This window comes from Mirounga angustirostris, unplaced genomic scaffold (genome assembly GCF_029215605.1).
Source record: "Mirounga angustirostris isolate CCGP_5_RB_7025 unplaced genomic scaffold, mMirAng1.0.hap1 SCAF_13, whole genome shotgun sequence".
Taxonomy (NCBI): domain Eukaryota; kingdom Metazoa; phylum Chordata; class Mammalia; order Carnivora; family Phocidae; genus Mirounga; species Mirounga angustirostris.
Genome location: NW_026991721.1, coordinates 61,326,025 through 61,339,049, shown reverse-complemented (window position 1 = coordinate 61,339,049; position 13,025 = coordinate 61,326,025). Strand labels below are relative to the sequence as shown.

General features: G+C 48.4%; 1 protein-coding gene across 3 annotated transcripts in view; it reads left to right on the top strand.

The window, feature by feature from the left end:
• TRIM66 (tripartite motif containing 66) overlaps positions 1 to 13,025 on the top strand; it is a 57,334-nt gene that overhangs the window by 29,600 nt on the left and 14,709 nt on the right. For all 3 annotated transcript variants that reach the window (XM_064577071.1, XM_064577072.1, XM_064577073.1), the window contains 2 exons: positions 1,238 to 2,139; positions 3,493 to 3,654. In XM_064577071.1, coding sequence (XP_064433141.1) covers positions 1,238 to 2,139; positions 3,493 to 3,654 — 1,064 coding nt within the window. The remainder of the gene's footprint in view (positions 1 to 1,237; positions 2,140 to 3,492; positions 3,655 to 13,025) is intronic.

The following is a 13,025-nucleotide window of genomic DNA, read 5'->3' as shown; positions in this document are numbered from 1 at the left end:
GGGGTTGGGGAGAGGGGACAACTTCAATAGCAGTGGCAACCCAGGACTCTTGTAACAGGACCAGTTGAAATCTGAGCTTTCCATTCTGCATGAATGCCCTGTTACCTTGGTTTCATTGCTGGAGAGGAGACAAGACAGTGGCCCTGTTCTCCAGAATGCTGGATGGCAGTGCAGGTGAATGTGTGTCTCTGTGGTCCTACAGGGGTATTCGTGTGTGTAGGCACAAAATGGGTATCAGCATTAAAGAGAGGGAGGGAGGGAGGGAAAGGGGCCATGTCACACACCCCCCCCCTTGGAGTTGAGATATAAGCAGATAATTTCTGAGCTTCCCTGCTGCAGTGATTTCCTGGTGTTCAGTCTTAGGCAGAGTGTAGACAACTTGAGGTTGTACCTGTGTTGCTGGCCTGATGTAGGTTTGTTATGCTAATGGCTACTGGCTGCCTTCATCTGGGTGCTTAATGTCCAGGAAAGTTCCTTGAACTTGACAGAGTGCAGCATAATATTTAGGTTTATATTTTGCTTCTCTTTCCCCTTTGATTTAATTCAACAGACCTTTGGTGGGCCCCCGCTGTGGGCCCGCACCCCATGCTGGGCACTAAGGGACCAAAGGTGAATAGAACACACCTCTGGCCCTCAAGTTGCTGAGTCTTGCCCCAAGTAAGCCTCATCAAAACAATGAGCTGAAGAAGCCACAAGACTGAGCTGGAGACTCATGTGCAAGGCCCGGGAGACCTCAGGATGAAGCTAGCACTTGTCACTGACATGATGTTGGGGCTCCCCGACTACTTCCGTCCTCCTTGCCCAAAACACAACCCCCCAGACCTATATTTGGAGACTTGGTCATTTGTCCCAGGGTGGGCTCTCTCCTTTGCAGTTTCCCAGCATGCTATCTCCCCAGCCCCAACGTCTATTTTGTTTGTTTGAGTCTGTGTTCAAAAGGAGTGGGTGCTGTTTGAAGGAGCCCATGGTTTCTCTAGTGGGATACAAACAGAGTGAGGACTGAGCATCTGGAAAAAGCTGAGCTAATTTCTCAAATGCCCTGGCCCCCACAGGTCCACACTCATTCTATTGCTGGCAGCATTCTAGGCCGAGTCTTGGAGATCAGGGTTGAATTTGCTAATCTCTGCACCTGGTACAGGTTTATTGGATGATGTCCTTTGGTCCCAGGAGCAGGAAGCGGCAAGTGGGCAACAAGTGCAGATTACCTTTGGAAACACTCTCTGTTCTGAATTTCCAGGCTGTATAACTACTGAAGGTGGACAGCTGTCCCAGGCAGCTACTCCTGCTTATGGAAGCTTACAGGGACCGTCATCTTTTTATCAAAGCCACCAGTCCCCAGTGGCTCCGCAAGAGACTCTTAGCCACCCCTCGCACAAGTTCCAGTCTCCAGCACTGTGTTCCTCCTCTGCGTGCTGCTCCCACTGCTCCCCAGCCTCGCCCTCCCTCAAAGGCCAGGTCCCCCCACCCAGCATACACCCAGCCCACGGCTTCAGGCAGCCCTCTGAGATGGCACTGCAGCAACTGGGGTCTCTGCAGTGCTCTCCCCTGCTGCCCAGGGAGAAGGAGCTGGCTTGCAATCCTCAGCCCCCAAAGCTGATGCAGCCCTGGCTGGAAAGCCAGCCGTCCGGGGAGCACGAGAACCCAGCCCAGCGGCTCGGGCCGCAGCTGACTTCCCAGCCCGTATGCATCGTGCCCCCGCAGGATGTTCAGCAAGGGCCCCATGCCCAGCCCCCCTTGCAGACCCCCTCTATCCAAGTGCAGTTCGGCCACCACCAGAAGCTGAAGCTCAGCCACTTCCAGCAGCCGCCGCTGCAGCAGCTGCCCCCCCTGCCCCCTCCGCCACCTCCACCCCAGCAGCCGCCGCCACCTCTACCTCCGCCCCAGCAGCCGGCTTCGAGTCAGCGTGGCAGCCCTCCTGGGCCTGCCTGTTCCCAGAACGTGGATATAATGCACCACAAATTTGAGCTGGAGGAGATGCAGAAGGACCTGGAGCTTCTCCTTCAGGCTCAACAGCCCAGCCTACAACTGAACCAGACCAAATCCCCTCAGCATCTTCAGCAAACCATTGTGGGGCAGATCAACTACATTGTGAGGCAGCCAGCGCCCGTCCAGTCCCAGAGCCAAGAGGATGCTGTGCAGGTGAGCCTCAGGGTGGCTTGGGGCCAGGGAACATGTCTCGGCAAAAACAGCCTCCCCGATCACGGGGTGGCACGGGAACACGGTTTCTTCATCTGAGGGTGGCCTTGAACTCAGCACTCACATTTCAAGTCCTCCCTGGACTCTACTGCCCATCTCAGGAAAGTTCCCGAAAACACAGTAGTCCCGGCAGAGATCTGGGCTCAGTACTCTCCAGAGTAGCCTGGCTTAGCCCTGCCCTCCCAGATGACACTAGGGACCTTGTCCATCCATAGAACCTTCTGAGCTGTGCCAGACTCCTGCCACTGCTGGGACAGAAGGGAGGCTGTCTCATCTTTGTAACCTCCCACTTCCCTTGTGGGGAACGTATGACTCTCAGATGGAAGGGGAGAGCTGAGGGAGTGGAGAGAGGGTATGCATCAGATACTAGTGGGCCGCATCTTTGTAACACCACACAGCTATAGACTTAAAATTTGTTTCAAACCTCCGAAGCTAGGTATGTTTTGTATATACTGTATTATTTATCCGACCAACAGTGTTAGGTAGGCATTGCCATCTGTTTTTTATAGGCACAGAAGTGAGGGTTGGAGAGGGCAAGCACTTTGCCTAGAGATCATAGAACATTGAGTGACAGAGCCAAGACTTGGATCCCGGTCTGCTGACTGTAGTGGGAGAGGCCTCGTTCTCTCCCTAGGCGGGTGATGAATACTGCTCCTCTCTTCTCTCCGCTAAGAGCCAATTGAGGAGGTGCAGATTGTACCTCTGGGATCTTTGCTGCATTCCACATCTTCATCCGTAACCCGTGCTTTTCTTTTCTTCCAGAGTTTCCCATTCTAGCCCCTTCTCCCTATCCTTTCTCACTTTTCCCCCCGTGGTGTCTCCTTTAAATCTGTAATCACATTTATATCTTCAAAGCAGCTCTATGGACTTTTACTTTATTATAAAATATGAGGCCTCCCATTTATGCTTTAGCACTGACAATGTCAGATCCTGCTTCAAATGTCTCCCTCTGAGGCTCAGTTCCTTTGAGGAGATAGGAAATCATCCTGAGGATGGCAGAGAAAGGTCCAGGGTTCATTGAGGACCACAGGCGAAATGTAAGTCAAACGTGTTAGGATTGCTTTGGTGAATATGACAGAGTTAGCCCAGAATTCTCGGTCTGGGTTCTGTCCTAAGACTGTCATATTAAGAGGTAGTCTCACGAAGAGTTTAGAAGAGAGGGTCTTTCTGAAAAATTTTCCAGCAGTTCACAATGCGTAGTTGGTGACAATAGGCAATGCAGGGTGGGCATCAGCCTTTGCCGCTGTTGTTGCTCTTTGCGGGAAAACCCACCCAAGTTCTTATTTGCTCCTTCAGGCTTCAGAGGAGGCCCCGGCATCGGAAGGCCCAAAGCCAGCTCTCCCTCTTGACAAGAATACGGCTGCTAGCTCGCCCCAGGCGCCTGGGGAGGAAACCGCTCCCGGTGCACCCGCACTGGATGGCACCATCCGGCACCCCTCTCCAAATGTGGTGAGAAAGGTACTAATGGAGCCTGCTTTTCCTGACCGCAAGGGACCCACTGCCAGCCAAGACCCCAGGGGCCTGGATGAGGATGACTGGGTGGGGGAAGGAGTGTCCCCGTTCCATCCCTGGATATTACACAGCCCCGACTCAGGCCTTCTGGCCTAATAAGTCAGCAGCGTAGGTCCTCCTTCACGCCCATTTCCACTCCCGCACGCACACTTCAAACGGGACCAACTGGGCTTCGTTTAGAATGGAAGGGGGAAGGAAAAGGGAAAGAAAGCCAATTTATGACACACTTACACTGTGCCTGGAATGGTGCCTGGGGCTTCACGGTTCTGTGAGGGGGCCGTCCCCATTTTCTAGCTGAGGAAACTGAGGTCTGGGGCCCTATAGCTAGTACATGAGAGGGCTGACATTTATTTAAAACAAGGTTTGTCAGAATCCAAAGACTGAACTGTTTTTTCTCTGCAACAAAAATGAGGAAAATATTTTATGTGGCTGCATGACCCAAAGTTGATTGGCTTCAGAATTTGCATCAGTGGAGTTTGGCGGGTGAGTGGTCTGCAGGGGTGTCCTCCGGGGGTAGCTGAGCAGCTAGGGCTGCTGAGAGCTCTTGAAGATAAGCTGCTGGAGCCCTTCCTGTCCACCAATTTACCTGCTTGCTACAGGTGTTCGTTTACTCTGGCCATCAGCCAGAATCCCACAACTCGTCGGCTGTCCTCCCCTTATCCCTGCCCTTCACCCTCCCCCCTGTCATCCTCCTAGCTGGAACCTCACTTGGCCCTCCCTGTCTTTCTTGGCCCTGTTCCACTATCCTGTTGCCTTCTCTGGTCTGGTACCCTCGGGCCTCCTGGCGCCTCCTCTTAGCCATGCACTTGAAGCTGTGTCATGTGTTGGGTACCCCTCAGCCTGCACACTCAGCCCTGAATAAGGCTCTGGCTCTGCAGCCCCAGTTCCACAGCTGTTCTGTGTACCTGCCCCTCACCGTGTTTCCCCCAGCACCATCGCCACGTATATCTTAGTCTATCCCTGTGATACATGAGAAGAGACTTCAGAAAAGTAAGGGATGGCAAAGATGAAATTGTAACTTGGAAATCCCTGGTGGCTCTTGAAATCTGGCTAGGCCTCTGGTATTGGTGGGTTTTGGTCTGTGCTGGGCCTGTCCTGCCCTGTCGGAAACGGTTTGGCCTAGAGGCCATAGAGATGCTATAAATGGGCCCTTTGTGGCTCTCATGAGTTTAACTTTTTATACTTGGGCTACTTACCTACCCATCCATCCAGTTATTTATTCACTCAATATTCAAAAAATATAGATTTGTCTCCTAGTGTGTGCCAGATGTTTTCCTAGTTGTCAGGCACATATCAGTGAATAAGAGTCTCACATTGGAGGTTACAAACTAGTAGAGAGACAGTTAAATAAGCAACAACAATAAATGTGATAAAGTGCTGGGATAGTCACTGGGGTGTAGAGAAGGAGCACATAACACTGGAAAAACTGTTCACAGAGGACTTCCTAGGGGACATGCATGATTATAAGCTGAGGTATGAAGAAGTTAGGCTACTGAAGGGGGATGAGGGAGAGGGTTAGACTAAATAATCAAAGGGAATGGCTAGTAGGAAGGCCCAGAAGTGAGAGAAAGCCTGGGGCACTTAGGGGGGTTTCAGATAACTTGGCCTGGTGGGAACATGAGGTGGACTGGGGAATGGGAATGGAACCAGAGTACTTGGAAGGCCTTGTAAATTATGCTCTAGAGTTTAGCATTCAGTCTTGGGGGTTGTGAGGAGTGAAGGGAGGAATTCTTAGCAAGGAGGGATATAGTTTGAATTAAATTTTAGAAAGGTCACTTTAGCTGTAGGAAGGGAGACCAAAATAGTACAGAGGGGAACGAGGAAAGGTTGAATGGAACCTGTAACAATGGGTATAAGGAGGAAGCGTAGACTTCAAGAGATCAGATCACAGAAGCTTTTGGACTTGGAGTCTGATTGGTGATAGGAAGTGAGGGAGAGAAAGTCCTTTGGCTTGACACCCAGGTCTGTCTTGCCCACTGGGTTGCCATTCACTGAGATGGGAGCATGGGAAGAAGGGCCTATTTGGGGGGAGGAAAAAGTTAAATTTGAATTGTTGGTGTTCTCCTGTGGAAGCTACATAAGAAGATGCCCAGAAGGTAGCTAGCTCTGGATGTCAGTAGTTCAGAAGGAAACACGGGGATTGCCAGTGCTCAAGGGGTAGTAGAAGCCATGCAGAAAATGCCGCTGCTTCTTTAATGGGGCTTGCTTCTGTTCCTATACACAGTACAGAGGAAAGGAGGTGAGCCATGTGCAAACGTGGAGTCTGTGCTGCCCGTGCGTTGGCCCACAGGGCTCTCTGAGCATCAGGGGATGCCACCCGACTGTGTGGCTATCGGTTGGCGGTGGGGTTAGTGAAGGTCCTAGGAGCTCTTAACTGTTCTTTTTGAGCTGCCCCTGCCCCTTATTAACCTGGGTTCAGGGAGAGGTTCAGAGGGACAGGTGGCCTGGCCCCTTCCTGATGTTTTATAGGCCTCTTCATGGTTTGGACTCCCCAGAAAAGGAACCTCAGTGTTGCCATCCTGGCCCAGAGGAGCCTTTGGGTCTACTTGGCTGAGAGAGGTACTGGTTAGACCCAAAGCTACTAAAATAAGAAAAAGGGCTTTCTTTTTGAGGGAATTCATTGCCTTGAAGCTGGGATTGGGTATGGCGGAGGGCGTGACGATTGAGGACACCGAACAACATTTTGAGCATCTTATCATTGAATGTGATAATACTTTGCATAGCATTTTTCTACCTGTTCCCTTAGATTTTTACATGGATTATTCCATTTTATCTCTTTGTTTATCCTAGAAGTACTATGAGGAAGCCACTTTCATATTCCCCTTTGAAAGATGTGGAAACTGAGACACAGAGAGGTTAAGTGACCCACCTAGGAGCTATACAGCAGAACATTGGCACAGTTAGGACCAGAGCATGGGTTCCTGACTGTGGCAGTGCCCCAGGGGCTAGGCTAGATTGCCTCTCCTTGGGCACTGCAGTGGGAGAACCAGGACTCCATCTGGCCTCCGACTTGCTGGATTTTCTTCTTTACACTCGTTGGAGTAGCCCGAGGCCCTGCCAGGGAGAGGGCTTAGGACCCAGCCTCATCTGGTTATCTCTGTCTGGTCGAAGTGTTTTAGCCTCCAGCCTACTCCTGAGCCTGTTCTGACCTGCGAGGACCGGGGAAGTCAGAGGTCTGTGTGAAGGCCACGGACCGGAGGAAGCTGCGGCACCAGGCTCCTCTGTGGGTGTTCCGCAGGGACTCATTCACGCTCTGAGCTGCCGACTGATGTTCCATCTCCATGAGGAGGACTTCAGTTACAGCACAGCCGCTGTGCACACGTACTTTCGAGTTGGTGCTAACTGAGCTGCTGGTGAAAAGTGAGATAGGGAAGTTTTCGAATGGGTTTTCTGGTGCCTTGAGCTCTGCAGTCTCAGAAGCAGCTTCCCCCACTACCTTCCCTGCGTTCAGCAGGGTGTTCTGGAATGAATTTTGACATCTGTCTGGCCCTCGTGGTTGCCTCATCTTGGTTTAGCCACCCTGAAGAGAGACCACAGTTACAGCGTGACCATAGAAGGTCTTATATCCCCGTGGAAACCGGAAGACATTTTGACGACTTCATCTGTATTTCTGAACAAGTCGACTGCTGAAAAACACACACGCTCTCCTCCTCAAAGCTTTCGTGGAGTCAAGGCTGTAGGCATCACAGAGAGCTGTCCGAGCCCTATTTCAGCTGCGAGGGGGACCTCTCTTCTGCTCACATGTGGTCCACATCCCCCACAGGGGACTGAGAGACCACCAGAATACTGCTTATGGCTTCAGAGGAGTCTGAGATGTATTTTTAGCAAATAGTGCCTAAGCAGTAGGCATTCCTGTGGTCCATGTTAGTAAGAGTGATGCAGAAGAGGATGGGATAATGACTCACACGAAGAGCATTCACATCATTACCAAAGCACTCTGATGCCTGAGCTCGTAATCTGATTCTTATAACTCAGAGGTACATTAACCTGTGGAGGAGGAAATTGAAGCCCAGAGATGGGAAGTATCTTGTTTAAACTCATGCTCTAAATCCCGGCTTACGTAAGGAAATACAGGGTGTCCTGCCTTCACAGTCTCCAGATCCACATCTGTGGGCCAAATCATGGCTTCTCAACTCCAGCAATGATCATTCCCTCAAAGCCTGGCCTCAACAGCAGAGCTTGCTCAGAACCCTCCCAGGCCTCGGGAGGCTTTCTTAGGGCACAGCCTGGGTTCTGGTCAGCAGTTGCAGAACTGTATAGAGATCTGCTCTGTCCTGTTCAGAGGCCAGCCAAGTATTCCCCAGGTCTGGCTCCCTGAATTTTACAGCCTCTAGGAACTAGGCTCTTTCCTCAGTTCTAGCCTCATTTCACTCACTCATTTCATTCACTCATTTCACCAAATCCAAGATCTTTGTCAAGGTCTCCTGGTCCATGAGAAAACAGGGCCCTAAATTTCCTTACACTGGCCTGGCCAAAAATATCTCTGGTCTCATTCTCCTAGGTCTCCAAGGCTTGGGTTTTGAGGGTTCCACTCATTCTTTTCTCTTCCTTCCCCCTCAGACTCTGGGATCCTCTTTGCTTTTTCTGTCTTCCCTGAATCATCAGGGTGCTGGGCACCCTTCAGTTTTTCTCTCTTCACCACCCATGAATATTTTCCCATTTGACTCTGGTCAGTTAGCATATATTACCATAGTTGCATCCACAGGAATAGCCTTAATTTGTACAAGAGCTTTTCATTCAGCTGGGGGGAGTGCTCACTGTCATTAAGAACAACTTTGCTATTAAAAATCAACTCGTGAAACCACCTGCTAGGAAAGTTAGTTCTTTCCTCAGGTATCTGATTCAGTTGTTTGAAGATCTACTAATGTTCAGCCAGTCTACCTGATCTGAAGCTGTCGAAACACTCAAATATTCCAAGATTTAATTCACAAATCTGTTTACCTCAATCCTTGTCTCCTTATCTGTTTCCTTTAACCAGAGTGAAGGCCTTCTGTGTTTCCAAGACACAGTTTCCAAGTCATTGCTCCCTTCTTCTCTGTATGTTTACAGGGTGGTCAGTCTGTGATAATTCTATCTACTGGGGCAAAATCCTAAAACCAGAAGTGAGCAGGCGAAGCTTCAGAGCAGCAACGAGAACAGAAGTCACAAAGCCCACACATTCTATTCGGCATAAGATCATAAGTCCATGCTCAGGTGTCTAGTCAGAGGTCTTGACCACAAGCTTAGTTATATAGTTTCCTCTGGAAATTTTCATTTTCCTACATTAGAGCAGTAAGCAGAGTAGAAGCAAGAAGTCAGGACTTCTGTAATGCAGCTAATGACAAGGGAGAAGACAGGAAACATCACCTGGACAAGTGCCACATTGGGAGGTCATTCGGTGAAAGTACAGGCTCAGCCCTACAGGCCTTAAAGCATCACTGAACTACAGCCCACTCCAGCGATAGAGGTCCATCCAAGTTCCTTTATGTCACTAAGGAATGGTCTCATGAGGCTCCATGTACTCTATTATGACAAGGTGGTGTGTAGAGTTTTAGAAGTACTCCTATTCAAGATATTTTAAAGCCAATTGCATTTTTTACTGAAAGAGGTATGTTTCAGATATTTGGAAAATTAATTTCTGTGGAACACCACCCTATTTGTGCTACTTTATCCCCAGCAATATTATCTTGCTGTAAGAACCTGGAATTTATATTAAACTCAGGGCAAGTGCATTAAGTGTCTGTTTATTGACTTCTCTTTCATGTCTTACTAGACTACTAGCTTTCTGGCTAATGACACAAAATCAAGACCAGCCAGTAGATTTTTAAGGCTGGGCCCAGATTCCTAGTCTTTGGCCTATATAAGCTTGGGAAATCTGTGTCATCACTCTGTGTCTCAGTTTCCTTTTCTGTTGAATGAAGGAACAGTGCTTTCTCTGAATTTTGACAACACCATGTACCAATCATCTCAATAATGTAAGCACATTGACTTCCAGAACAAGATCTGAATGGTGAGGATGGGGAGGGAGGCGGCAGGTAGAAGAGCAGAGGTCAAACAGAAGACAGGCTAGGTGGGTGAAGAACTGCATAATGACTAGTAGAAGAGGTTGAAGGTCTGGCGGTTCAGGTAGGTCACAGGTCAGGCAACGTATGGAGGCAGGTGGTTCAGACAGGTCACAGGTCAGGCAGGTGGCAAACAGCGATCAAGGAAGAAAAACAAGAAGAGGAAAGGGACAGAGATAGGAACATACAAGTACGGGGAAAGGAGAGAAAATTAGGAGCAAGTAAGGAGATGCAAGTGAGGAGGCTCAGGGCAGCTCCCCTCGTACCCCAGCGATGACCTGAGCTGATTATCGGAGTGAATGTTTTTGGCATTTTTGACTTCTCTTCCTCCCCTGAACGAGAAAATAGTTTATTTTCACTTGCAAACTTCAAAATACATATTTTTCCCTCATGAAATCTGTAGGTTTTGTATGTGAAGAAGGCAAGGTGTCTGTTATGTAGCTGACAACTTGGAAGTGGTTGCCTATACAGACCTTACACCTGGCCATATCATTTTGCCTCCTCTCATTTGACCTCTGAACAATCCTGGGTGCTAGAGAGGGCAGGCAGCATCATCTCCATGGACTGATGAGCTCCTCCTGTGTGTGCGGCACCAGATGTCAAGTGCGGCCATGTTCCCAAGCCTGGCATGCTCCCAGGAAGCCCCGTCCTTCCTTCCAGTCCCTGGAGACCCAGCCTCCTTTCCGAGCCCTGAAATTTGGCCCTCCCCTTCTCCCTACTCACCTGGTATCCCTGGCAGCAGAGTAGGATGGAGGTTCTCGATCCTCTCTTTCTTCCTGCACAAGAAATAGTTCCTTTACTTTTTGTATTTTGTACCTCTTCGCTCCAGAGAGCCAAATGAAGTATCAAAAATACCAACACACAGTGTACCTATGTTCCCGAAATGCCACTGTATTTGTATAACCTGTAGAAATAGGGTGGGGCTGGCACTTTCCTTGCATTTTCTCTGAGATCCTTCTCAGACTTCTCCCATGGATATTTCTCAGGTTCTTTTTACCACTACCAGAGCTTCCTCCCACCTCCTGATAGCCTTGGTCTCCTGGATGTTGGCTGTGGATGTGGACATGAGGAAGACTAGTCTAGTCTGCAGGATCTTAGGACATATTATTGACCCTGTGCTGTGTGCTGGGTGTTATAGGAGCAGGTTCAGCAGGCCCAGCTCAAAATAAACTGTGATAGAATTTCCATAGTTCTTCCATGGCTCAGTGTGCATGCCCTCCTCTATCATTGTATTACGTCACACTTCATGATATGCAATAAGTAATCAGGACAAGGGAGTTGATATCCTACAAAGATATCATGCCTCTAATCTGGAGATAGAGGTGGAGATAGCATACCTCTAATCTGGGGAGTTCTTGTCTGTAGGAATTTAATGTTGTGCCTATTTTGTGACATATAGCACCTGACCATTATTGGAATGGGAACAATTGGAATTGTCCCAGGTAGACCTGGGTGCCCTTCATGCTTGGCACCAAGAATCTCATAGAGTCATCTATGTCATTAGCAGATGAGATGACCACCAGAGCTGCAGGGAATATACATATCAAATGGGGAAAGGGTGAAAGAAACCAGTTCAAAGGATTAGACTGTCATATATTACAAAAGGGGTTGCAGCCATCTACCGGCATTCCTGTCCGTAGATAAGGAAAGATAGTATCTTAGAAAGCTGTGGTAGCATATAACCAGGACAGCTGGGATGCCAAGGGAGGCAGGTCACGGCATGTCTGAGATAGCTCTTCCATGCTTAATCTACCCAATTCGCTTTGAGTAGTCTCCCCAGACCTCCTTCCCCTCGATATTCCTTATCTTAGGACTTAGACTGTAGAGCAAATTGGAGCCTTTTTATTGAACACTACTGAACTACCAAGGAACATAGAAAAAACAAACTTTTCTTTGGGGAGACAAAGGGCATTTATATTTAGCTTGTCTGCCTTTAAAATTGAGAATTAAGAATAGAACACATAAACTTTGCTAAAACAGTGAAATAATAAGGGAAAAGCATTGGGAGAGAAGAGAAAGAGATGATAAGAAAAAAACAGGAGAGGAAGAGAGAGAAGGTCGAGGAGAGCAGGCGAGGGAAGGACAGAGGCTGAAGCGCAGAGTGTGGGAGGGGGGAGTTCATACAGAGAAGGGCTTAGACAGACAGGCCACAGTCAAGAGTGTGGCGTAGGCCCCGGAGATCTGGATTCTTAACCTGTAAAAATCCCACATCACATATCATGCTTAGTTGGTGAAGTATTGAAAGGATCCCCTGAGATCAGGAATGAGACTAGAATGGCTACTATTACTACTTCCATTTGACCTGGTCCTCCCGTACTTAGCTGGCAGAGTAAGGCTGAAAAACACATGCAGGGAAAGGAAGAAGTAAAACTTAACTAGTCACGGATGACATGATTTGTGTGCACAGAAATTCCCCGAGCGACTTCAGCAAGGTCTCTGGGTACAAGGTCAATCTACAAAAATCAGTTGCATTTCTATGTGTGAGCACAAATAAAGGGAAATGGAAATTTACAAAGTGATGTGTTCAATTACATAAAAAGCTTCAGATGCCTTACTGAGTTCGGGCCACAAGAACAACACTAACAGTCACGACACTGGGGGGCAGCAGCAGTAGCTGGGGGTCACTGAGTACCTGCCATGTGGCAGACAGCGTCCTAAACCTTTACCTGGATTCATTCCTGTCACCTTCACAACCACCCTTTAACATTTGTGATGAGGATTCAGTGAGGAAATGTACCCAAGACACTTAGCAAATTTCCTTGCATGTAATAAGTGCTCAATAATACGTAAGACCCCCTTGTTAATAGAACAAAGCTGCTATTTATTTAGTTTAAGATTTGTAGAACAGTCACACATTTTTGTTGTTTTTTGTTTTTTTTTTTTTTTTAATTTTAAGCAGCTCATGAATTCATTTATTCAGCCAGGCACTGCTCCTGGATTTAGAAATACAGTGGGTAACAAAATAGGTAAAATCCATGCCCTAGTGGAGTTTACAATTTATGGGGAAAATAGAGATCCATCAAATGGTCTCACAACTATTAAAATACAGCAAAAAAAAAAAAAAAAAAGGGAGTTAAAAGAATGTAAAAGGGAGGAATGGGGTCTGGGCCACAGAATGAAAAGAGGCTTTGATACAAAAAAATCAGAGGTGAGCTGAGTTTAGAAGGATGTAAGTGGTACGGGGGCAGGGATAGGAGAATGTTCCATGGAGGGGAAGCAGTCTGTTTGAAGGGGATGAAGGTTGTAGGTGAAAGGAGAGCTTGGCATGTTTCAGGG